General features: G+C 45.3%; 1 protein-coding gene across 1 annotated transcript; it reads left to right on the top strand.

Moving 5' to 3' along the window:
* Positions 1 to 4,396: 4,396 nt before the first annotated feature.
* On the top strand, positions 4,397 to 25,707 carry LOC112191727 (toll/interleukin-1 receptor-like protein). Its single transcript, XM_024331128.2, has 3 exons — positions 4,397 to 5,298; positions 6,281 to 6,547; positions 25,391 to 25,707. The coding sequence occupies exons 1-3, from the start codon at positions 4,781 to 4,783 to the stop codon at positions 25,392 to 25,394; spliced, it is 789 nt and encodes a 262-aa protein (XP_024186896.1). The 5' UTR covers positions 4,397 to 4,780; the 3' UTR covers positions 25,395 to 25,707.
* Positions 25,708 to 25,774: the final 67 nt, after the last annotated feature.

The raw sequence follows: 25,774 nt of genomic DNA, 5'->3' as shown, positions 1-25,774 counted from the left end.
AATCACTGGACCAAATTTATGAATTTGACCAAGTTGCTGAAAGTAAACAAAAACTTGTTATCCCTTTGTAAAGCCACGTAATGGCTAAGGGTGTTTGTGCTTAAAGTATTCCAAATGGCATTGGCATCTATTTGAGGCAAAAGAAACAAACATATGAAAGCACTCGCTGCAGTTTTACATAAATGCATCCTAATCAAGTAAAACAAAATTGGATGAAGACAAAAACTACATCAAGAGATACGTGTTTCTTTATTGATCATAATTGGAGATAATGGCATGATCAGTGAAGCGGTGGTTTGTTGCCGAAGGATTTCGAACACGTATGATGCCTGAAAGTAAAATATGAAGCTAGTTCATGATCAAGTTCTATCGAGAAAGGAAGAAGCAAAGTCAACAAGACAAAGCTCACCAAGACTACCTCAATCAAATTCTACAGAGATTGTCTTTGGCCTTTCATCAAATAGTTGGTGGGCATCATGTTGCTGTTCTATATATAAAAGAATGAGAAACGGCGACTCGAAACATGCTCCCAATTCGATAGCAACTCAACAAATCAACTGCACTCTGCCTTGTTTGAACTTGCCTCAACCAAAATCCAATGCCATGAAGCAATTTCGAAATCCCAAAGTCTCTGACAAGCAAGACAAAATTCTAGAATTTGACTTCTTTTGTTCACAAATCCAACGAAGGAATAAATAAAAATAATCAAAATCCTCACCCGGCGTTGCATAGTGAAGTCAGTTGCAAGGTTCAGACAATGACATGTTCTCTTGCCATGAACAAAGGTGCAGAACCGTCTCCCAACATTTTGAGAGAGCTCCTACCCATCTCCAATTCAGTTTTCGTCTTCAACCCCACCTTCAATTTATTCGGTGAAGCTCATGGTCCAACTTGTGTTCTACTGAGTTCTGAAAGAGATCTGAAAGAGAAAGAAGAAGCAGAACAGCGGAGGGGAAAACGAAAAATAAGAAGTGAGTTGGAGACTTAGTAGTTGGGCCTCCTACAAAAAAAATGGAAGCAAGCCCATTACCAAATGACTATCCTAAGCCCAAAAGCAAAGTGTGACTCGACTCTTCCAAATCAACTCCGGAGTTCCGGTCTTAACCAAATTACCCATTGAAAAGTCTCAGTGCAGACATCAAGCGGTGCAAGGCCCATCTGAAGTCTCAGGGTCAAATTGCAAAGCTCGCACGACAGGTGCCCAAATCAGATTGTCAAAGACTTCACCACAATTGAGGTGTTCACCCAAAATGTTCGATTGTCGGATAGACAAAAAAAGATCTGTTGATTACTCGGTACAAAACCAGAAATACAAATTTAATGAACTACAGTGGTTTGATCCTTTCACAGGGTATGTAGGCAGTCTAGCGACCTACTAGATGCAACCGCAACTCCAAACAGAATCCCTGACTCCACCAGTCAAATTCAGCCAGTCCCAAATGAATCACTGACTCCAGTCAAATTCTCCCAGCACAAGAAAATCAAATCATTTCCAAATCACACAAAGTTCAAAGGCTCTAAACCTTTCAAATCTCTCAAACACAAATCCAAAATAAATGGGTCATCTACTCATTTAAATCTCAAATGCCGGAACTACATGTGGTTTGATCCCGCAAAGGGTATGTAGGCAATCTAGAACCAAATTTATCTAGATGCAACCGCGTCCTAAACACAAAATCGAATCCCTGGTTCACTTACACCAAATTCATCCCAAACACTACTCTCATTCCAAAATCAAAAGCCTCCAATGAGTCATTCACCCATTGGAACTCTTGAACTACGAGTGGCTTGATCCCTCTTCAAGGGTACGTAGGCAACCCATTCAAATATCTGGGTGCAGCCGCAAAAACAAACAAACACACATCCCATTAATTGGTTTCTTCATAAATGGAATCAAAGGGTGTTTCCCTGTAACAAGGGATTGTAATTAAGAGACACATTCTGTCTTGAATGGGTCGAACCCAAAATAATAAAAACTCTATTCACTAAATGAATACGAGTGAAATTATGTTGGGTGACATTTACGCTCACTGTGTGCAATTTTCTCTCAACAGGTGATAATCGATGTTGTCCATATACCTTTGTTGTTGCAATGTTAGTTGATGGAGACAAAACTTTCAATTTTACTTCCACCAAGTTGAGGGAGATATATTACTGCTCTAGATGGAATTTGATGAGATACTTTGCGGCAAAAATTTCTTTCGATAAAAAATGAAGAATTTGTGTACTTCGGAATTTGGAGTATTTGATCAAAGTTGCCAATCAAAAGGTCATTTAGTTGAACCACATGGTGACATTGAGGATTACCCTAAACAACCACTTGTAACTTTTACCTCTGAAAGGAATAAAGGATCTCAGCAAACATTCAAGAAACCTAGCTAGTGAGTATTGAGAGTGAATTGACCAGTTAATTGGTCTTAAAATGAATTGTTCTTATTACAATATCATGTGGTTGTGATAAAAACTCAAAGAACGTAAAATGGTTTTGATAAAGAGAAAGAAAGCAGAGTCCTCCAAATCCAAGGTCAATGTATTTAGGTCAAGATGCCATTGGACCAATAAGCACCAATAATATCCCCCGAGCTTTGACCTTTTGTGGGTGTTCCATAGAAACTGGAGGAATCTTGTGGATCTGTAATAGCTTCAGCTATTAGAAACATGGATATTTCACGTCTCTTGTGGACAGCGGCGGATCCAAGATTTGAGACTTATTTAGGCTAATTAGAATAACTACTATTTATTTATTTATTTATATAAATCCAGGCACTATCACCAAAACTCTAAAAATTCTCCAATCTGCAACACAAAATGCACATCTTTAAATAAAAAATAATCACAACATAATCAGAAGCCAAAGAAAGCGTCAAGAAATTCCAAAGCCCAACAAAAGCTTGACTGGTTGAGCTGAAAAACCAGTCCCTGTTTGATGTGTAATACCCCGAAATTCGTTATTAATTCCTAAATGCTTCGGGAATTATTAAAGTGTTCGTTGATACGATTAATTGGTGGTGTTTTCCGGCAGCTTCCGGCCGCCTCAGGGGTAGTTTTCTGCCCCTCGTTGTGATCTACTCGTCGGTACGAGCATTTCGATATATAGTTTGTAATTTTTGGAAATCGTATGAGCAAGTTATGGATTTTAGGGTTTTCGATCCATGAGGATTCGGCAGTCCGATCGACTTGTAATTTTGATATATTGTTCGTATAAGTATTCCGGACACCTTGGGTGGTCTTGGATGAAGTTTCGCCTCGATTGGTGTCACTTTCGGATTTTTAGTGTGTTTCGGGAGTTTCAGAATTAAATGGTTTTTGTTAATTCGTGTGCTGAATCGAGGTTGTACTTGCTTTAGGTGATTGACAGTACGTCCGGTAATTTATCTTGACTGGTAGAGAAGACGCAGCAGGATTTTGAGGTGAGTAAATCTCACGTGGTTCATTTACGAATTTATGAACCGAGTTAATTAATTGTCGGAATTGATTGATGACTGTAAATCGCTTTCGAAAATAAAGATTTGTTTGAAATAATATGAACTCGATCAACTACGGTTCATAGAGCTACGGCTCACAGGTAAAAAAATGAATTTAAGTATAAAATGAATTTCTTGGTTTTAATGCGTATGAACTATAGTTGGTATTAGTGGTCATTCCTGCGTGAATGACTACGTATATATATATATATATATATATATATATATATATATATATATTGGATGGTGTGACATTGGTGAAGTAATGATTGAGAGTTGATTGAATTGTTATTTTGAGCGTTTCCCTTACGAGCATGCAATTATCATGATGTGTTGATTATTGTGTAAAAGTGTGTTTTGCTTGAGGCATTTCGCTTTCGAAGATAAGTAGTATGAGGCTCTTTGTTGCTTTGGAGATTCCTTGGTCTGAGTGTATGAGGGGTGAGATTTTCCACAAGAAGGGAATTTGGATGTAGATTGCTTGAGTCATTTCGCTTTCGAAGATAAGTAGTGTAAGGCTCTTGTTGCTTTGGAGATTCCTTGGTCTGGGTGTGGATTGCTTGAGGCATTTCGCTTTTGAAGATAAGTAGTGTGAGGCTCCATTGAAAGAAAGATTGTTGCTTTGGAGATTCCTTGGTCTTCGTCGCAGACTGAGACTACTGGACAACAAGGGGTGAGATTTTCCACAAGAAGGGAATTTGGGTGTGGATTGCTTTAGGCATTTCGTTTTCGAAGATAAGTAGTGTGAGGCTCCATCGAAACGCACAAATCTGACCTACTGAATAGTGTATGGCTGTGAGCTGCTGTGGGAGACTGGGAATACACGCAACTTTTACAAATAATTTTTTTTTTGTTTGGACTGGTATGGTCTAAAGATAGATATATATACTTAAGGGTTTTTGGCCGAAAATATTGTCTAGGCTAGAGCCCATATAGCCTTCTACTTCCTTCCGCCCCTGCTTGTGGATCTGATATTTCGATCATAAGTTGTATCTTCCAATCTTGGAGCTTTCGAACAGCTTCTGCATTGAGGAGTACTTAAGCCTACATCAACAACAGATCTTTTAAGTTTCATCTTCCCACTCTCATAAGTTATAGTTTTATTCCGTTTTCTTGTTCTTCTTTCAAACCGTTTGGCCACGCAGAATTCTAGAAACAATTCCAACTCTCTTTCTGTACCATTATTTCCTTTGAGCAATTCCTACAACCTTCATCTCTTTTTGGTGATTAATTTGTACCTACCACCGCACCTTATTCTTGTGAATTTCTTCACTTTGGTTTCAGCTTTGCTTCTTCATTGTTGTTTTCTAGTTTAAATGGCCTCGAGCTCCCAAACCACCTCTTCATCTCTTCCTTCGTCATCAGCTCCTCAGTGGAAGCATGATGTGTTTCTCAGCTTTAGGGGTGAAGACACCCGGAAGGGTATTGTATCCTCTTTATACCATGAACTGAAAACTAGAGGAATACAAACATTCATGGATGACCAAGGGCTTCAGCAAGGGATGCCTATTTCTCCAAGTCTCCTAACAGCGATTGAGGAATCCAGGTGTGCAGTCGTTCTTCTATCGCCAAACTATGCTTCTTCTACATGGTGTTTGGATGAACTTGCAAAGATTCTTCAATGCTCTGAAGCCAAGAAGACACTGGTTCTGCCAATTTTTTATAATGTCTCCCCCTCTCATGTGCGACATCAAAAGGGAAGTTTTGCAGAAGCCTTCACTAAGCATGAAGAGAGGTATAGGCAAGGCAATGATGATGCAGAGAAGGTGAACAAGTGGAGAGCTGCTTTAACACAAGTGGCCAATCTCTCTGGGTTGGGTTCAAACAAATTTGGGTAAGCATTTTGTAATAACATAACAATTAAGGGGGGTGTATTCAATTCAGATTTTAAAAGATTTTGTTTGAGTTTTTATAATCCATAGATTTACGTAATCCATGGATTATTTAAATTCTATATGGACTTTAATTGATTATAATGGATTGATTTACTGGTATTTGTTTTGATTTTACAAGTCCTTATGATATTTTTGGTAGATTTTTTTTTTCTTCTTTAAAAGCAATGGATGTATGGATCCAACTATAATTCTATATCAATGACAAAAAAGTGTGTGTGTGTGTGTGTGTGTGTGTGTGTGTATCTGGTAATGTACCATTCTTTATGTTGTGTGTTAGTGTGTAATGATATATGAATAATAAGAGAAAACTAATCAGCCAAAATGTTACACAAAAAATAAAGTAATAAACTAATGACATAATTTATTTCATATTTAATTTACAAAAGAAACATGTTTGTATGTATCATCTTAACAATACCATTGAAAGTGAGCTTAATTAGCTAGAATGATTAAAAATAAAAATAAAATTATTAGATGAAAACAGAGGCAGAGGTAGAGGAGGATAGTGGGAAGATAGGTCTAAGACAAAATGGATGAGTGTCATCTATTGAGAGCTACTTTTTTTTTTTTTTGGTGAATAGCTTCTTCATTTTTTGAGTGAGAAAGAATCCATCAAAATCTCTTGGGAAGTGGTTGGATTATTTTTGAGTTTTGATATGTATAAAAAGCACTATAAAATCCTTAAAAATCAATATACTTTTGAATATCTGCATATTTGAATGGATAATTCTAAATTTTAATTGAATACAACAAGATTTTAAAAGATTATTTAAAATCTCAATTGAATACCCATAGACTTTCAAAATACAAAAAAATCTTGTAGATTCTTAAATGAATACACCCCCCTAAGAGTCGTACATTTGGATTTATTATTTGCCTCATTGCCTGATCATTATGATGACATCCTTCTTGATCTTGTAGGTCTGACAGAGAACTCGTCCAACGCATTGTGGAACTTGTGCGCCGTGATATAAGGCCTATTTCAATAATGTCGAGCAGCAATTTTGAAGCATTTGAATCAACAAGAAAAGCCATGAATGAGCTGATGGAGGCATTGGAAGATGATGACGTCTCTGCCATTGGGGTCTATGGAATGGGAGGGGTTGGGAAGACAACCATGGTGAAACATGTCGGTGCACAAGCCCAAAAAATGGGGCTTTTTGATCGTGTGATTATTGTTAGATTAACATGAACAAACATCCATCATATACATTCAAGAAACACAAACCAATAAGTCGATGAAAGATTACTAACCTGATGATGTAGAAGCCATTGCAATGCCGAAAGCACAAGTCTTCTGTTCTCTCCAATGCCTTAGCAGTCTATAATGGGGTAGACAATATTGCTTGATTAATTGTGAGAACAGGGACCTTGCTTTATATATGAGTTGATGATTCCTAAACCTTCCCATAAAGATTTCCTTGTGAATCATGGATTCAACTCCTCTGCAAAGCATACTTTAGTTCATGTCTTAGTAAACTAATTATAGTCCACATAGGATTAGGTTTCCTCAACCTGCAAAGAGTATAATCACACTTCCTTATTTGCAAGTTATCCGGATTGCATCACATTGTGTAATCCTTAATCCTTGTTCCTAAGATGATCTTATATTGTGATTAATGAAGTTCCATATTGTATGATAGTCCAATTAGGTTTTACATTCTCCCACTTGGACTTTCATACTAGCTTCATTAACCAACAAAACAAGATTTACAAGAACTCCTTAGTGATCACTTGTTATTACACAATAATGCAGAACCTAATTTCAAGACTTTCACAAAATAATTACTGTAAATGAATCATAGAAAACTAACAATGAAATCTGACAATGATAGCACTCTATGATCACAAGAACAGAACTATAATTATGCAAGTCCCCAACAGAACATGAAAATTAACATATGAAGCATCTGCATTGTGATTTATACTTTATACCTCATACATGGTCCTCCTTTAGCTTCTGAAAAGTTTCAGAGCTATAAATGCTTCAAATTGAAGCCTGCAAAATCTCAAAAAGAATCCTGATCCTCTGCTCACTGTCCAAAACCAAAATGACAGCTTAGTATGGATCATAAGCAGCTGCTCTTAGTCTTCTTATCCTGCATAAAATCAAATTTCCAAATACAGGCACATATATACATATATTTCTTAATTTACTGCAGTAATACAAACACCAAATTCAAGCTGCCATAATAAAAATATAACTGATAGTTCATCATCCAAATGAATCAGAAAATACAAAGATGTTCTTTAATGAAAATTACATCAAACCTGAGCTTCTAAAACAAATTATAAGCTCCCACTGATTCAAACAACATCTAAAGACTCAACTAAACCCATATTCTTAACATGTTCTTTAAAAACTGCAACAGATAATGGTTTAGTGAATGGATCAGCCAACATATCCTCAGAAGACACATGCTCTACACAAATTTCATCAAGCTTTACTTTCTCTCTTACCAATAGATATTTTGGATCCACAAATTTAGATTTTGAAGATCTCTTATTGTTCTTCGAAAAGAACACTGCAGCACTGTTATCACAATATATTGGCAAGGGTCTGTGTATGGTATCTATAACTTTCATGCCTCTAATAAAATTTCTAAGCCACACTCCATGAATAGTTGCCTCATATAAAGCAACAAATTCAGCATACATGGTAGATGTAGTGATACTAGCCTGTTTCACACTCTTCCAAGAAATAGCGCCACCAGCCAACATAAAAATAAAACCAGAAGTTGATTTTCTTTGTTGTTGAACCTTCTGCTTTCCCACAAAATCTGCATCAGAGAAACCAAACACAGCAAGTTCTTGACCATCTATCTTCTTATACACTAGCATATAATCCTTGGTTTTCTGCAAATATCTCAAGACCTTTTTCCCAGCAACCCAATGTGCATGTCCAGGATTAGTTTGAAATCTTCCAAGTATTCCAACTGAGTAGGCTATGTCAGGTCTAGTGCAGACCTGCGCATACATGAGGCTGCCTACCAATGAGGCATAAGGCTTATCCTTCATTGCTTCTTGCTCTAAGCTGTTTCTAGGGCATTGATCTTTATGCAACATATCTCCTTTTGTCATAGGAGCATCACCAGGAGCACATTTTTCCATCTTAAACCTCTTCAACACCTTTTCTATATAATTCCTTCGAGATAATCCCAGAAGACCTCGAGTTCTATCCCTGACAATCTCTATACCCAGAACATAAGATGAATCTCCTAAATCTTTCATATCGAAGTTTCTAGACAGAAAAGACTTAGTTTCATTAAGGAAATTTAAGTCACTGCTGGCAAGAAGAATATCATCTACATACAAAATCAGAAAAATAAATCTGCTCCCACTAGTTTTCAAGTATACACATTCATCAAGAGGATTTTCTTCAAAACCAAACTTTACCATCACAGAATCAAATTTTAAATACCACTGTCTCGAAGCTTGTTTTAATCCGTAGATAGATTTTTTAAGTTTGCCGACTAACCTTTCATTCCCAGAAGCAATAAACCCCTCAGGTTGTGTCATATAAATATCCTCATGCAAATCTCCATTCAAAAAAGCAGTTTTTACGTCCATTTGGTGTAGTTCCATGTTATAGTGCGCAACCAAAGCCATAATAATACGAAAAGAATCCTTTGTTGAAACAGGGGAAAAAGTCTCATTGTAATCTACCCCTTCTCTCTGTGTAAAACCCTTTGCCACTAGTCTAGCTTTATGTCGTTCTACACTCCCATCTGAATTTTTCTTTGTTTTGAACACCCACTTGCAGCCTATAGGTTTGACATTAGGAGGCAACTCTGATAATTCCCAAACTGCATTGTCACTCATAGATTGCAACTCAGACTCCATAGCTTTCTTCCATTGTTTAGATTGAATACTATCTACAGCTTGTTTGTAGGTGACAGGATCGCTCTCTTCCCCTAAATCAAAATCTGTTTCTTGTAAGTAAACTATGTAATCATCAGGAATTGCTGACCTCCTTACTCTCTGCGATTGTCTTAATGGTTGAATAGGCTGTGGTTGTGGTTGAGGTGGAGGTTCCTGCACTACAAGTTGATCTAGCATCTGCGGATCATGATTGTGATGATTTTCAATGGGAATGATCGGCTCAGGAACATGGTTTTCCAGATTTTCTTCATCAGGAAGTGAACTAATAGAAGGATGAACAACTGACATAGGTGAGAAGGTTTCTGAATTTTGATGTTGCTGAGATAAACTTTTAGCTACTGCTTCTTCTTGTTCTATGAGAAAATCGCTTAAATCCTCCTTTTCTTGCAACTGAGTTTCTTCAATAAATTTAGCATTCCTTGTTTCAATGATCCTCAGATGATATTTGGGACAATAGAACCTAAAACCCTTAGATTTTTCTGGAAAACCTATGAAGAAACCACTGACAGTCTTGGAATCTAGCTTTTTCTCCTGCGGATTATATGGTCTAGCCTCAGCCTTGCTTCCCCAAACGTGTAGGTGTGCCAAACTAGGTTTTCTACCAATCCAAAGTTCAAAGAGAGTTTTATCTACTGCTTTACTAGGCACCCTATTGCATATATAATTTGCCGTCTTCAGTGCCTCACCCCACAAAAATTTAGGAAGTCCAGTAGTGCACATCATGCTTCTAACCATATTCAACAATGTCCTATTCTTCCTCTCAGCTACCCCATTCTGCTCAGGTGTCCCCGGTGTTGTGTATTGAGCTACAATTCCACATTCCTCTAAGAACAATGCAAAAGGTCCTTTATGTTGCCCAGTTTCATCATATTTCCCATAGTATTCACCTCCCCTGTCAGATCTCACTACCTTAATTGTTCTTTCCAACTGATTTTCAACTTCCATTTTAAAAATCTTAAATTTTTCAAGTGCTTGTGATTTTTCTGAAATAAGGTACAAATAACAAAACCTAGAATAGTCATCAATGAAGGTTATAAAATAGTGGTTCCTACAAATGGTTTGGGTTGAGAATGGACCACAAATATCAGTATGAATTAGCTCTAAAGGTTGCAGACTCCTAGTTGACCCTTTCTTTCTAAAGTGTACATGCATGTCCATTTGCAAGCATAATTAGCTATAATGAGCCACGCTCATGGTACCACCGGGGGTACCAACGCCCACCATATGAGTGACTGACGTAGAGACAGTTAGCCGGGCTACCGCCTGAGCCCCGGATCAACCCCAAAGCACCGCCGACGCGCCGCCACGCGCCGTGTCAAGATGGCATCAGAAGCTACTGAAACTGGGAACTGAAGCACCATCAGTCCCACATCGAAAACAAGGAGAAGATCATCCTCTTCCTCACCTATAAAAGGTCCTCTCCTCTCTCCTCATTTATTACGCATTCAATACTTACCTACTGTTACTTTGTCAACATAAATACATTGACTAACTTAGGCATCGGAGAGTTGAAGACCGCCCGGCGCGGTCTCCCTCTGACGCCCGTTGTATTTTATTTGACAGGTAACGGGAACCCTTCACAACAAAGATAGCGATCCGCCTGCCGGATCAGCGTTAACTAAGGTCCAGCTACCGCTAGACTTTTAGACATTAACATTGGCGCCGTCTGTGGGAATCCTTGAACAGAAGGTCATCCCATCACAGTTACCATGACTAACGGTAGCGGGGGAAATATCGGGGAGCAGGCAGACCAGTCCGCCGTTCCCCAACCCGCCCGCCCAGCGGTAAGCATCAACCGTGCACTATTCAACACCCCGGTCAACCCAGGCGGTGAAACAAATCCAAGCAGCAGCCGTCCCCCAGGTCAGGACCTCACCGCCTTGTATGAATTGGCGCTGGCAGACCTCCACAAAGCAAACAGAGAGCGCGAGCAGGAACGCAAGGAGAAGGCGGAGGCCCAAAACCAAGTGGCCACGCTGATGACACGCTTCGACGAGCTAAGGCGAACGCTGGACGCAAACGCCAACCCTGCACGAAGTGAGCAGTCACACAGCACCAGACACAGCCGGCCTACCGCTGGTATAGGACCCATCGTGCAAATGCAGGTACCGCTAAGCCCACCTGAGCTGGCAGGAATGGGACCACCCCCTATCCCACACCTGCCGGAGCAGGAGGCGGAGTCATCGCTGCGCACCCACCACTCGAGGACTAGAACAAGGACTGAGGGTAATCTACCCATTCCCGGTCGGGGGTTCGATCCGCGGAACGCCCGAGCGGGCCCCGCGGGCGACGCAACCACCCAAATTTTGGAGAGGATGCAGCAGTTAGAACGGAGATTAATCCTGGCGGAGGCAGGCACCCCGGCGCCAGCCCCAAACCCACTCTTCGCGTCCAGGCCAGGCCCATTCACCGCCACAATTTTGCAAGCCGTCAGACCAGCATTTGCAAAGACCCCAAAAATGTCACATTATAGCGGTAAGACCGATCCCTTCGTCCACATGGACACGTTCAAGAAGGTCACCAACAACAAGGGATTTGATGACGCCACCCTGTGCCACTTGTTCAGCGAAACGCTGGATAGTGAGGCAATGAGTTGGTTTTTCGAGTGTCCGCCGGGGTCCATCGACTCATTCCACGCATTATCTCATGCTTTCCTCTCTCGATTCATCTTGTTGTCCGCCGGTCATCACAACACGAGCCAGTTGTTTGGCGTCAGACAGGGAGGGGACGAATCATTGAAGGCATTCGTCACAAGATGGCGAGCGGCAGCATCTCAGTGCCGCGATCTCGATAAAACAATGGCTTCGGCGGCTTTCAAGCAGGGACTCCTCAAGGGACCATTCCTATATCACCTCAACTACAATCATCCAAATGCGGCGTATGATCACCTTATGAGTGAGGCGGTCATTCATGCCCAGGCAGAGTTTATCACATATGGAGAAACCCCACCGCCACCAGCAACACCAACAAAGTCATCTCAACCCTCCTCCAGCCATCAAGAGACCGCCAGCAAAGCCCCCACTGCACCGCCAGCTGACAAGAAGAGGGAGTGGCAGCAGGGCGGTTACCAAAGCAAGAGGCAGAAAGACAACCACTACAAGGGCAACCGCCAATCCCAGGGGGACAATCGCAACAAGCAGACGGAATCCTCTCAGCGGTATGCAGTGTTCACCGTCCTCACAGCCTCGTACGAGGAGATTTACAATCAGTGCAAGGATCAGATACCACCGCCACCCTCGCCGAGATTCCCCAAAAAGGGTAAGCCAAGAAACACCGGCATGTGGTGCAAGTACCACGAGGACAGCGGTCACAATACCAACAGTTGCAACGCTCTCAAAACAACCATTGAGACCCTATACCGGGACGGCAAGATGGATCAATTCAAGGTGCGCCAACCGCCACCTGTGATTGCCAACATTGAGCCACTGGGCCGCATCAACACCATCGACGGCGGGGCTCCAATCACCAACATGTCTCACAGGGCAAGAAAGCGTTACGCACGCGCCAATCACCCAAAGGAAGTCTGTAACATCCGCTACGAGCGATCCACCAAACTCCCAAAGTCTGGTTGGGAGCCCATCACCTTCTCAGAGGAGGAGGAGCGAGGAGTGCATCTACCCCATGACGACCCATTCCTGATCGATGCCATTCTCGACAGATGGTCAGTAGGAAGAATCTTGGTGGATAGCGGATCTGCTGTCAATGTCATATTCAGCGGTTGTTACAACAACCTTAAGCGGAACAAGAAACTACTACAAGACCATGAGCCGTTGCTTAGCTTCTCCGGCGATATCACTCAACCGCTGGGCTCTGACTACATGCGGTTAACCATCGGCTCCAGTCCATGTATGGCGGAGGCACATACCGAATTTATAATTGTGGACTGTTTCAGTTCGTATAACGCCATCATAGGACGGCCGGCACTCAACAAGCTCAAATGCATCATCGCCGGATACATGCTTCTCATGAAGTTCCCCACACCCAACGGCACAGGCTGTGTCAGGGGAAGTCAGCAACTGGCACGAGAATGCTACTCTACCACCATTGCGCGGTCAACCCGCCGCCACGAAATCCTAACGGTAGGAAATCAGGCACCGCCACCGGATATCTTCGAGGATCCTAGGGATGAGGAGGAGAAATACGTAAGGAAGGAACCGGTCAATCCTGAAACATCGTTGAAGGTCATCAGCATCTCTGACGAGCACCCAGAGCGGACAGTCCGCATAGGAGCTCAGCTAGACCCAGAGGTAGCCGCAGAACTTACTCAATTCCTGCGGGACAACGCCGCCGTTTTCGCATGGTCATATGCGGACATGCCAGGTATCTCTCCCGAAATCATCACACACAAACTAACCATTAAGCCATCCTTCCATCCCATCAAGCAGAGGCGAAGGGCCTTCGACGAGGAAAAATACCGCGCCATAGGAGAAGAGGTCGCCAAACTCCAGGGCATTGGATTCATCCGCCAGGTAATCTATCCCCAATGGATCTCCAACCTGGTCATGGTCAAGAAGCCTAGCGGCAAGTGGCGGATGTGTGTCGACTTCAAAAATCTCAACAAGGCGTGCCCAAAGGACAGTTTCCCTCTCCCACGCATTGATCAGCTGGTTGACGCAACCGCCGGGCATGAACTCCTCAGCATGATGGACGCTTTCTCCGGTTACAATCAGATCAAGATGCATCCCAGCGATCAGGAGTGTACCACCTTCACCACCGACAAGGGCCTCTATTGCTACAATGTTATGCCTTTCGGTCTGAAGAACGCCGGAGCAACTTATCAACGGCTGATGAATGCTATGTTCGCTGAGCATTTGGGCAAGATAATCGAGGTCTACGTGGACGACATGTTGGTCAAGAGTATAAAAGCCAGCGGACACGTGGCAAACCTCAAGATCATAGTTACCATCCTCCTGGCCTATGGCATGCGCCTCAACCCAGAAAAATGCTTCTTTGGCGTCACCGCCAGCAAATTTCTGGGTTATATCGTCAGTGAACGAGGCATCGAGGCTAACCCGGACAAGGTGCAGGCCATACTCGACCTGGCAGACCCTGAGTATAAGGTACACGTCCAATGCCTCCAAGGCAAGTTAACCGCCCTCTCTCGATTCATCTCCAGGCTCACTGACAGGTGTGCCCCATTTTTCAAACTACTCAAAACAACTCACAAGAAGGTCATCAACTGGAACCCAGAATGTCAGGCGGCGTTTCAGGGCTTGAAGGATTACCTGGCGGCAGTCCCACTACTCTCTATCCCTGTGCAAGGAGAGACACTGTTCATATACCTAGCGGTATCGGTATCAGCGGTGAGTTGCGCCATTGTCCGGCGGGAGGGACAGGACGAGCTCCCAGTTTTCTACGCCGGCAGGGGCATGAACGGGGCAGAAACAAGGTATCCACCCTTAGAACAGCTAGCTCTTGCACTCATCGTTGCCGCCAGGCGCCTCCGCCAGTATTTTCAAGCGCACACAATCCACGTGCTGACCAATCAACCACTGAGACAGGTAATGCAGAACCCTGAACATTCAGGGCGCCTCAGCAAGTGGGCCATCGAGCTCAGTGAATTTGACATAGACTACAAGCCAAGAACCGCCATGAAGGGTCAGGCGGTAGCGGACTTCATCGCCGAGCTCACTGAGCGCCAGCCCAGTCCCAGCACGGAGAATGAGCCCGGGACGGAAATGGTCACCGCTAAGGAGCCAGCTCCCCTACAATCAGATTGGAATCTGCATGTGGACGGCTCCGCCAGCGCCAAGGCCAGCGGCGCAGGAGTCATCCTCACGGGCCCTGGGGGGCTGAATGTGGAATACGCACTAAAATTCAACTTCAAAGCCTCCAACAACATGGCGGAATACGAAGCACTCATTGCCGGCCTACTCCTCGCCATCGATTCAGGGGCTGACAGCGTCAGCATCTTTAGTGATTCCCAGTTGGTCGTTAATCAGGTCAATGACAGCTTCCAGGCCAAGGACCAACAGTTAGCGGCATACTTGGGGTACGTTAAGACACTCCTCAAGAAATTCAAATTTCATAACATCACACAAATCCCCAGGGAAAAGAACGCCAAGGCTGATTCACTGGCAAGGCTAGCAACCGCCCAGCCACATCAGAGTCCAGCGGACACAAGAGTGGAATGTCTTGACAAGCCAAGTATCACAAAAACCCTGGCGGAGATCTTCAACATTGAGGTCAATACCAGCTGGATGGACGAAGTCATCGAGTACAAGCGCAACGGCACATTGCCGGACGACAAGGTTAAGGCGCGACAACTCCAGCGGAGGGCAACCCGCTACAACATCCAGAACGGCAAGCTGTACCGCCAGGGATTCACCCATCCCAACCTCCGCTGCCTAACCCCAGAGGAGGGAAAGGTCGTTCTGGCAGCAATTCATGGCGGAGAATGCGGAAACCATTCAGGCGCCAGATCCTTAGCCAATCGCACAATGCGACAAGGCTATTTTTGGCCTACTCTCGGCGACGATGCCCGCCAGGTAGCAAGATCATGCCACAAGTGCCAACAATTTGCTGACATCCCGCATGCACCGGCGGAACCACTATCGGTCATCGTCGCCCCATGGATCCACTCAACTTGGGGCCTGGATCTGATGGGAAAATTTCAAACCGCCAAGGGCCAGTTCAAGTACATTATAGTGGCTATCGACTACGACAGCAAGTGGATAGAGGCGGAACCACTAACAGCAATAACTACCGCCAAGGTAATTCACTTCCTCTGGAAGAACATCTACTGCCGTTACGGTGTCCCACACACGATAATCACCGACAATGGCACACAATTCAACAACAAGGAGCTCATCTCTTTCACCGCCAACTTGGGTACTAAGATGAGTTTTGCGTCTGTCGCCCACCCCCAGACCAACGGTCAGGTCGAAGCAGCAAACAAGATAATCAAAAGGCTGCTGAAGAAAAAACTCGACAAAGCAAAGGGTCTATGGGCGGAGAAACTCCCGGAAGTTCTATGGGCCATCAGAACAACCCCAACTTCCGCAACAGGTGAAACTCCCTTCTGCATGATGTTCGGAACGGAGGCTGTCCTGCCCATTGAGGTCTCTCAACCTACCGCCAGAGTCGAGGGCTACCGCCCAGAGACCAACACTGACGGCATCAACCTGGACAAGGACCTCCTGGAGGAAAGGCGACACAGGGCCCACCTATGCAACCTGCAAAACAAGCAGCGGGTATCGCGTTTCTACAACGCCAGAGTCAAGGCCCGGAACCTCCAACTGGGGGACTGGGTAATGAAGGAAGTCATTCCACCGCCAACAAAGCTTCGCCCAACTTGGGAAGGTCCGTACAAAATTGTGGAAGTCGTTAGCCCAGGCACCTTCTACTTAATGGACAAGGATGGCGTCACAACGACCCACCCTTGGAATACCGAACACCTTCGGTATTATTACAAATAGTCATGCCGCTACCCAAGAGCATCTTGACTTAGCTAAATTTTTGTTCAATATTTAGCTAAGGGAAGCTACCCAACGGGTACTACCCCTCTTTTGTAAACGCTGATCAGTCAGCTATCAATGAAACGAGGAATTATTCAAACCATTGTTACCAAGTCTAGCACTGAGGGCAACTGGCAACGCCAGGAATCGTCAGCGGACCACGTCCGCTACGTGGTGCACTTGGACCAATTTTAATTCCTTTAATGTTTCATTGCTTGGCAAAAGAAAAATCTCTACGTCAAAACTCTAGCGGTACAAACACATCATGACAAACGTCAAACTCTGAAATTTCATTTCAGGACTGGGACTCCCCACCCAAAATAGTTCATTATTACAGTAAAAAAAAAAAAAAAAAAAAAAACCCTATGGAAGTCTCAGCTGGCTTCAGCGGTTGTCTTCGGCTTCTCCGGCTTCAACTGGCGGCGGCACGACCGATCGGCTCGCCTGATCGGACCCTCGAGCTGTCGGACTGGGAGTCTCCATTGTACCATCCGCCCGGGTGTGTGCCTCCAGAAATCCGGCACGTGACACCTCCGACGGGGTCTGCTGGGGAGTCTGCTGGGACCTTTCCGGCGGATGGGAGCCACTTTCCCCGCTGCCCGAATGAGTACCTGCCGCAGTGGGAGGCACGACTTCTGTCTCCGGCGGGACACCCTCGACCACCGGCGCGTCGGGCTGTGACGCCTTTACAAAGTCAATGGCGCCCTTCCGCGTCAACATGTCTATATTTGCCCGGGCCCCAGACTTCGCCGCTTCGGTCAATGTCTTTTTATACTCCGCCGACATCTTGAACGCTTCAACGGCGGCGGCTGCAGAAGAACTCTGTTCATTTTTCAGGCGGTTGACCTCCCCGTCCAGCCGCTGCATCTCACCCAGTCTGGCGGCAGACTCCCGCTGCACAATGATGAGCTTCTTATCTTTAGCGGCTATCCGCTCCTGCAGCAATGCGATCTCCTGCTCCAACTGGGAGACGCGTTCATTCCTCTCCACGTCCCGCCTTATGGCCGCGTTAAGCTTGCCGCGGGCGTCCGCATAGTCACACTCCGCCTTGGCCAGCCCCTGCTCGGCCTCCACCAATCTCTCCTTGGCCTCCGCCAGCTCCCTCTGGAGACCTCCGATCTCCCCCCTGAGCTCTTCCTCAATCCGGGGCTGCTTAGACGCCGCCTCGAACATATCATGTAACCCCGCAGATATTTGACCAAACGCCGAGCTGAAGGGCGATTGGTCAATTGCCGTCGGGCGCGATATGCCCGCCAGACCCCCGAACCCCAGCCGCTCGCACAAATGGAAAAGGAACGCCCGCTCCCCTTCTGTCATGAATGGCGCATACTCGGCAAAGGAGTCCAGATCACTGACGGCTGCTGCCTCCCCCTCCGCCACTGCACCCTTCGACGCAGCTTCTCGAGCCTTCTTCTGTTGGCGGACTCCGATCACCACCTCTTCTTCCTCTTCCTCGACGGGGGAGTCAGGCTGCCGGCGTTTTCTCTCCAACGCCCGTTGTGTCCCAGCAGCGGTCCTCGTCACCCGCACCGGCGGCTCACCCCGGGACTCGGTGGCAGTCACCGTCGGCTGCACCGTCTTCTTTTGAGGACCGCGCCGGGTGGTAGGCATCCGCTCCCGCGGCCTTGTACCAACATTCCCCCTCTCCCCGCCACCCACTTGAGTGTCCGCCTGCACTACCGGCAGGCCATCCTCACCCAGGTGGGAGTGGTGCGGCATCGGCAGCTCCACCGCAACCTCAGACTGGCTCAGCACCAGCGTCTCCGGGTTCACCACCGTCTGCTGGGCCGCCAACCCCTCGGCATACATAGCCTCCAGAAAATTTTCTATCTCGGCGCGATCCATTGCTTTTTCGAAAGCGTCGCGACTGGATTTGTTACCGGGCGGGGTTTCTGAAAAGAAAAACACAAACACCCGTCAGTCCGGATTAAAAAAAAAAAAAAAAAAAAAAAAAGGTGGTGAGGTGTGGCGGAGTGGCTCTCACCAATAGAGCGAGTTAGCCCCAGGTCGACCAGCAATTCCCAACCGGTCAGAAGACGGAAGTCAAGCAAATTGCGGTTCCGCCAGCAGCCGCGGATCCTCGCCACGCGACACTCCTCTTCGCGCGTCAGAATATACCTTAGTCCCGCTGCACAAACACAATAATCATTAGCAAAAACCGCAGGTTTGCAAAAGTTTGAAACCGCCAGTTAGTTTTAGCGGAAACTAGTTGCCAACCTCGGATGGGCTGGAATTCCGACTTAGTCTTAAACGTCGGCCCCTCCACATTCGACCTAGTATGGTACTCCCAGCCGTCTGTGGCGACGCAGAAAGTCCCCCGCCAGTAGGACATTGAGTCCCTTAAATTCTCAATCAACTTGGGCGCTCCCTGGCGGCGGCTTAGGTTCACGCACCCTCTGCAACCTCGGCGCTTCACATACACTAGTTCGTAGAAGTGAAGCACTTCCGCCACGGTAGGCCCCTCGCACCCCGACAAGCGCCACAGGGAGTTCATCGCCAACAGCAACCGCCACATGTTGGGACAGATCTGCCCAAAGGCAAGCCCAAACTCGCACACAAGAATTTGGAGATTGGGCACTAGCGGGAATGTCACTCCTTGGCGGAATATGGCCTCGTGCACGGCAGCACATCCCGCTGGGAGCATCGAGGCCTTCTCATCCGCTGTCGGGGGGCGCAGCTTCACCGAGCCCGGCAACCGGAACGTCCGCTTCATCCGGTTAACAGCGGCGGCATCCATCCGCCCACCTGCCTCGTCGACGGCGGTGCCATCTGAGAGGTACCACGCCGACTCGACATTTTGGCCCGGCGCTTCCCCTTCGCCAGCGGAGCCGCTAGCAGCGCTATTGCTCGCCAAGCGCTCGTCACGCCTAGCCAACTCACCTGCCCTAGAGCTCTCTGGTCGCGAGCCACGATCCATAGCTATTTCCCAGGGGATGGTCCGAAGTGGCTCAACTTCAAGCGGTTCTGGCAGTGAGGTTCCTGCATGGGCAGACGGACGCAACGAGTCAATAAAGGTCATATCCGCCACGCTGAACGACACGTCAGACCCGGAATCCTCACTGTTCGAAATATCTATGACGTTGGCCATCCCAAACCCTAAAACCCACATCAGTTAGCACAAATACAGATCTAACCTACTCTCACATCAGATACAGCCAAAGATGCCAAGAACAACTACCCACAAAAATACCAAAACAAAAACAACCGCACGCTCAACCCAGATTAGACCGTCTAGCAAAACCCAAAACCCCAACTTTCTGTCAAACACCGTAACCTCCCTCAAATCTCTCCCTACACCCTCCGAAAACAGCACAGAGGCAGTATCATACCATTAACAGAAATACCAAAACCCAGAAACCACCATTGCAGATTCAATGAAACAGGAAGAGGATCCGAAATACCAACCTCACGTCGAAGACTTTGGAGTGCAGTTCGTCTTCACTAACAGTGTTCGTCCTCTCCAGTCCGACTACTCCACGCAGGCCCGGAGATCTCCTTCGCAATTCGCAGGCGAACAAGGTTCGAAGCAGGCAACTCAGATTTGAAGATTTTCCAGAAATGTCGAAACTCGCTCAGTTCCCCCTTTTTATGTCAACATCAAATAATCCTGAGCCGTCCGCTACAAAACTACATCACGTACCAACCGTACACGTGTCCCACGTCTTCATTAACTCCCTGGATTAACCGAGGCGTCGCCTCGGTTACGAGATCCATCATTACTCGCATTAATGACGAGAAGACGGCTAGGCTTAGGAGGCAAGCCTCCAGACGCTAACCCTCTCAGAGTTAGCCACGTGTCCACCGTCATCATTCTTTGGCTTCCAAGGGAAGTCGCCACCTGACAAGTAAACCCCCCAACCATGGCAAGTCTCCGCTGAGCGAAACCCCGCCAGCAGATCCTCACTTGTCATCTCCCAAGTGACGGAGTCTCCGCTGAGCGAAACCCCGCCAGCGGATCCTCACTTGTCATCTCCCAAGTGACGGAGTCTCCGCTGAGCGAAACCCCGCCGGCGGATCCTCACTTGTCATCTCCCAAGTGACGGAGTCTCCGCTGAGCGAAACCCCGCCAGCGGATCCTCACTTGTCATCTCCCAAGTGACGGAGTCTCCGCTGAGCGAAACCCCGCCAGCAGATCCTCACTTGTCATCTCCCAAGTGACGGAGTCTCCGCTGAGCGAAACCCCGCCAGCGGATCCTCACTTGTCATCTCCCAAGTGACGGAGTCTCCGCTGAGCGAAACCCCGCCGGCGGATCCTCACTTGTCATCTCCCAAGTGACGGAGTCTCCGCTGAGCGAAACCCCGCCAGCAGATCCTCACTTGTCATCTCCCAAGTGACGGAGTCTCCGCTGAGCGAAACCCCGCCAGCAGATCCTCACTTGTCATCTCCCAAGTGACGGAGTCTCCGCTGAGCGAAACCCCGCCAGCAGATCCTCACTTGTCATCTCCCAAGTGACGGAGTCTCCGCTGAGCGAAACCCCGCCAGCAGATCCTCACTTGTCATCTCCCAAGTGACGGAGTCTCCGCTGAGCGAAACCCCGCCGGCGGATCCTCACTTGTCATCTCCCAAGTGACGGAGTCTCCGCTGAGCGAAACCCCGCCAGCAGATCCTCACTTGTCATCTCCCAAGTGACGGAGTCTCCGCTGAGCGAAACCCCGCCAGCAGATCCTCACTTGTCATCTCCCAAGTGACGGAGTCTCCGCTGAGCGAAACCCCGCCGGCGGATCCTCACTTGTCATCTCCCAAGTGACGGAGTCTCCGCTGAGCGAAACCCCGCCAGCAGATCCTCACTTGTCATCTCCCAAGTGACGGAGTCTCCGCTGAGCGAAACCCCGCCAGCGGATCCTCACTTGTCATCTCCCAAGTGACGGAGTCTCCGCTGAGCGAAACCCCGCCGGCGGAGCTTCTCTCCTCATTTGGTAAACGGGGCGTCCTCCGCAACACAGCGCACCGCTGGTTGACCCCATTTCTCATCTGACAAGCTGCGTACTTTATTCAGCGCAACACCGCTCAATAAAATACCAAGCACGTCTACTTGACGCTGCTTCCTGCTACTTCTAGCGGGGGGACTTCCGCCAGCGGCGGATCCCGAGGCCACGCCTCTCTGACAACTCCGCCACGCGGAGTTACGGTCAGAATATCCCTACGGGACACGGGGACTAGTCAACAGTCTACGACAGCCCTGATCAGGTACGTTGACCCCCGTCACCTGGGTGCTAAGATTGGGCTCGCAACCCAACACCCTCTGCTCCGTGCAGCGCTGCTCCGTGCAGCTCCCCCTCAACAAACAATAACAACGACCATCCGGAGGTCCATCTTAGCCGGGGAGTGGGGGACTCCCTGGGGGCCTAGCAGGGGCCCACCCGAAAGGGCACAAAGCGTTTGCTCAATAAATCCATGGTTGACAACGCACTGACGCTAATTATGCTTCTGCAAAGTCTAGCGGGAGAAACGCTTCAAACCGCCGATCAACTCCCCAACCAAGATTGCCCTCCTTGACTGGGGATTTGGGGGACTTGTACATGCATGTCCATTTGCAAGCATAATTAGCTATAATGAGCCACGCTCATGGTACCACCGGGGGTACCAACGCCCACCATATGAGTGACTGACGTAGAGACAGTTAGCCGGGCTACCGCCTGAGCCCCGGATCAACCCCAAAGCACCGCCGACGCGCCGCCACGCGCCGTGTCAAGATGGCATCAGAAGCTACTGAAACTGGGAACTGAAGCACCATCAGTCCCACATCGAAAACAAGGAGAAGATCATCCTCTTCCTCACCTATAAAAGGTCCTCTCCTCTCTCCTCATTTATTACGCATTCAATACTTACCTACTGTTACTTTGTCAACATAAATACATTGACTAACTTAGGCATCGGAGAGTTGAAGACCGCCCGGCGCGGTCTCCCTCTGACGCCCGTTGTATTTTATTTGACAGGTAACGGGAACCCTTCACAACAAAGATAGCGATCCGCCTGCCGGATCAGCGTTAACTAAGGTCCAGCTACCGCTAGACTTTTAGACATTAACATAAAGTTTGTCAGCTTTCCTTTAATGCAATCAACACAGACATCATAATCAGAAAAATCCAAAACAGGCAGAATGTTTTCTTTGATTAATTTCTGCATTCTTTCTTTAGAAATATGTCCTAATCTTTTATGCCAAAGAGTAGAAGATTTTTCATTGATTAAATTTCTTTTGACACCAGCAGATTCAACAAGAAAAGACTCATTTGGATATGAACATTCCAATTGCCACAAGCCATTAAATCGAAAAGCATTGCCAATAGCAGAATTATCATAAAATAATTTCCACTCAATTTTATTAATGAAAAAACTGAAATCATTGTCAACAAGTTGAGAACAAGAAATTAAATTCCTTCTCATGGAAGGTACATAGAAAACATTATCCAATTCTAACAAAAAACCAGATCCTAACAAAAGCCTAACAACTCCTATGGCCTCTACTGCAACCTTCATTCCATTCCCTACGAACAAGTTTTGTTCTTCTTTATTTGGTGTTCTCCTTTTTATGAATCCCTGCAAGGTATTAGCTATGTGAATAGGGGAACCACTATCTAGGCACCAAGAATTAGAAGGAACATGTACTAAGTTAGACTCAAAGCAAACAAAAACAGAAAACATACCCTTTTTTGTCAACCAATTTCTGTATTTGTGACAGTTCCTCTTTAGATGCCCGACTTTGTCACAGAAAAAGCATTTGAAAACATTTGAGTTGGAAGTTTTGTTATCTTTAGAAAAGTGAGATCCTCCAGCAGAAGATGAACCCTTAGAGAAATTTTTGAATGTAGGCTTCTTAACCCCATAGTTCTTTGACTGCCCTTTTGTCACCAAGTTTACTGTGGAAACAACTTTGCCTTTTTCCTTCTTAATCCTATCCTCTTCTTGCACACAAATGGATATGAGTTCATTAATCGTCCACTTATCTCTCTGAGTGTTGTAGGTTGTGACAAGTTGACTAAACTGAGGAGGTAGAGAAGAAAGAGCTAAATAAACTAGCCATGGATCTGCTACAGGAACTTCTAGAGTTTTCAGCTTACTTGCAATATCAATCAACTTCAAACAGTGCTCCCTAACACTTCCATTACCATCATACTTCATAGTTGAAAGGGTATTCATGAGATTTGTTATTTCAGCTTTATCACTTTCCTTAAATTTTTCTTCTATGGCTGCTAAAAAATCTGCGGCTCTCTCACAAGCAGGAATCCCTCCCCTTACCGTATCAGTCATTGCCCTCTGCATAATCTTGATGCACATTCTATTGTTGCTCTCCCATTTTTCAGCTTTATCCTTTTCAAGTCTGGTGCTAGTATCAGTAATTTTTGGTGGTTCGGGAACTCTAAGTGGCAAGTCAATGTCCATAAGTCCTAGAGCTATTTCTACATCTGCTTTCCACTTCTTAAAGTTGCTACCAGTAAGAGTTTCAATTTTTGTCATCTGACTCATAACTGAAAAAGAAAGAAATAACCTTAATAAGCACTCAGTAAAATTCATACATTCTGTAGAAAATATGCATGAAGCATTCTTTATCAAGCATTTGAGTTCATTCTTTAAATTTTAACCCCATTCTGCAGTTTGCTTATTGCACAACACATTTGAGCAAGAAGATACAACAAGCCTTTAGTTTCTTTACCACACAACCAGAATTCTTAAAACACTAATTTCTATGAATGTTTCTTTGCTGTGGCTAAAAGAAAACACCCCACTTTATGTGTTTTAATATCTCTGTAATGTGCCAATTCTACGCCTTACTAATGAAATTTTAAACCTTCTGTGGAAGAACATTCAGTAGCTCAGAATAGAATTGCAATCTCAATCTTAAATCCTTGAGAAGAATTCCAACAACATAACCACTATGGTGAGAGATATTACTGAAATTCCTAAAACGAGATTGAGGCTCTTTAATGTTTGTTCATACAGACAAAAAGCTTTTGTTTTTATCAAAGTTCTGCAGCGGAAAAAAAAAAAATTTGAAGAAATTTTGTTTGTGTGAACAAACATGATGAGAACTTTAAGATAGCTTTAGTTGGATTAACCAATCTGTATATGAGTGCTTGCTTTAGTCTTTTCTTTACAGCTCCTAAAAAAAAAACTTGTTCTTTAGGATTGAAACTAATTTGCAATCCTGACAGCTAATGATAACGTAATACCATATAAGCAATCAAACAATTCAATTATGTAATCTAATCAAGCAAGAACAATACGATATAACATGCTTTTCACTATCCATATATCACAAAAGCAGTCAATATCCCAGAATCGAAAATTTTCATAGCAGAGATGAAGAGTTCAAGAGTTGTGTACCTTAAGCAAATTGTTCCTGCATATCAGTGCAATTCAACATACATACATCCAAAGGATTTCATCAAGCATCATATGTATTGAAAATTTGGAGTAATTCGAAATTTATCTCCAGAAATTAAGGAACCCAGAAAAGTTCCCCTTTTGTGTTTTGACGTGAAGAAGAGAAGGGAGAGAGGAGATAGAAAGTTTTGTCCGTTTAACACATAACAACCAGATGGGCTTTTAATTAAAAAAAAATCACGGACCATAACCCCTTCTCCCTTTTTTTTTTTGTTTCTTTAGGTTTTTCAACACCAATAAATAAATCCTAAATTTAGGTTCAGTTTCAAAAAGCATATGATAGGCTCTGATACCAATTGTTAGATTAACATGAACAAACATCCATCATATACATTCAAGAAACACAAACCAATAAGTCGATGAAAGATTACTAACCTGATGATGTAGAAGCCATTGCAATGCCGAAAGCACAAGTCTTCTGTTCTCTCCAATGCCTTAGCAGTCTATAATGGGGTAGACAATATTGCTTGATTAATTGTGAGAACAGGGACCTTGCTTTATATATGAGTTGATGATTCCTAAACCTTCCCATAAAGATTTCCTTGTGAATCATGGATTCAACTCCTCTGCAAAGCATACTTTAGTTCATGTCTTAGTAAACTAATTATAGTCCACATAGGATTAGGTTTCCTCAACCTGCAAAGAGTATAATCACACTTCCTTATTTGCAAGTTATCCGGATTGCATCACATT

Source organism: Rosa chinensis, chromosome 3, assembly GCF_002994745.2.
Source record: "Rosa chinensis cultivar Old Blush chromosome 3, RchiOBHm-V2, whole genome shotgun sequence".
Classification (NCBI taxonomy): Eukaryota; Viridiplantae; Streptophyta; class Magnoliopsida; order Rosales; family Rosaceae; genus Rosa; species Rosa chinensis.
This window is presented reverse-complemented; position numbering and strand designations above follow the sequence as displayed.

Coding starts and splice junctions, on each gene's coding strand:
- LOC112191727 (XM_024331128.2), top strand. CDS start 4,781: ATGGCCTCGAGCTCCCAAACCACCTCTTCATCTCTTCCTTCGTCATCA. Junction 5,299..6,280: donor TTGGGTTCAAACAAATTTGG/GTAAGCATTTTG, acceptor TTGATCTTGTAG/GTCTGACAGAGAACTCGTCC.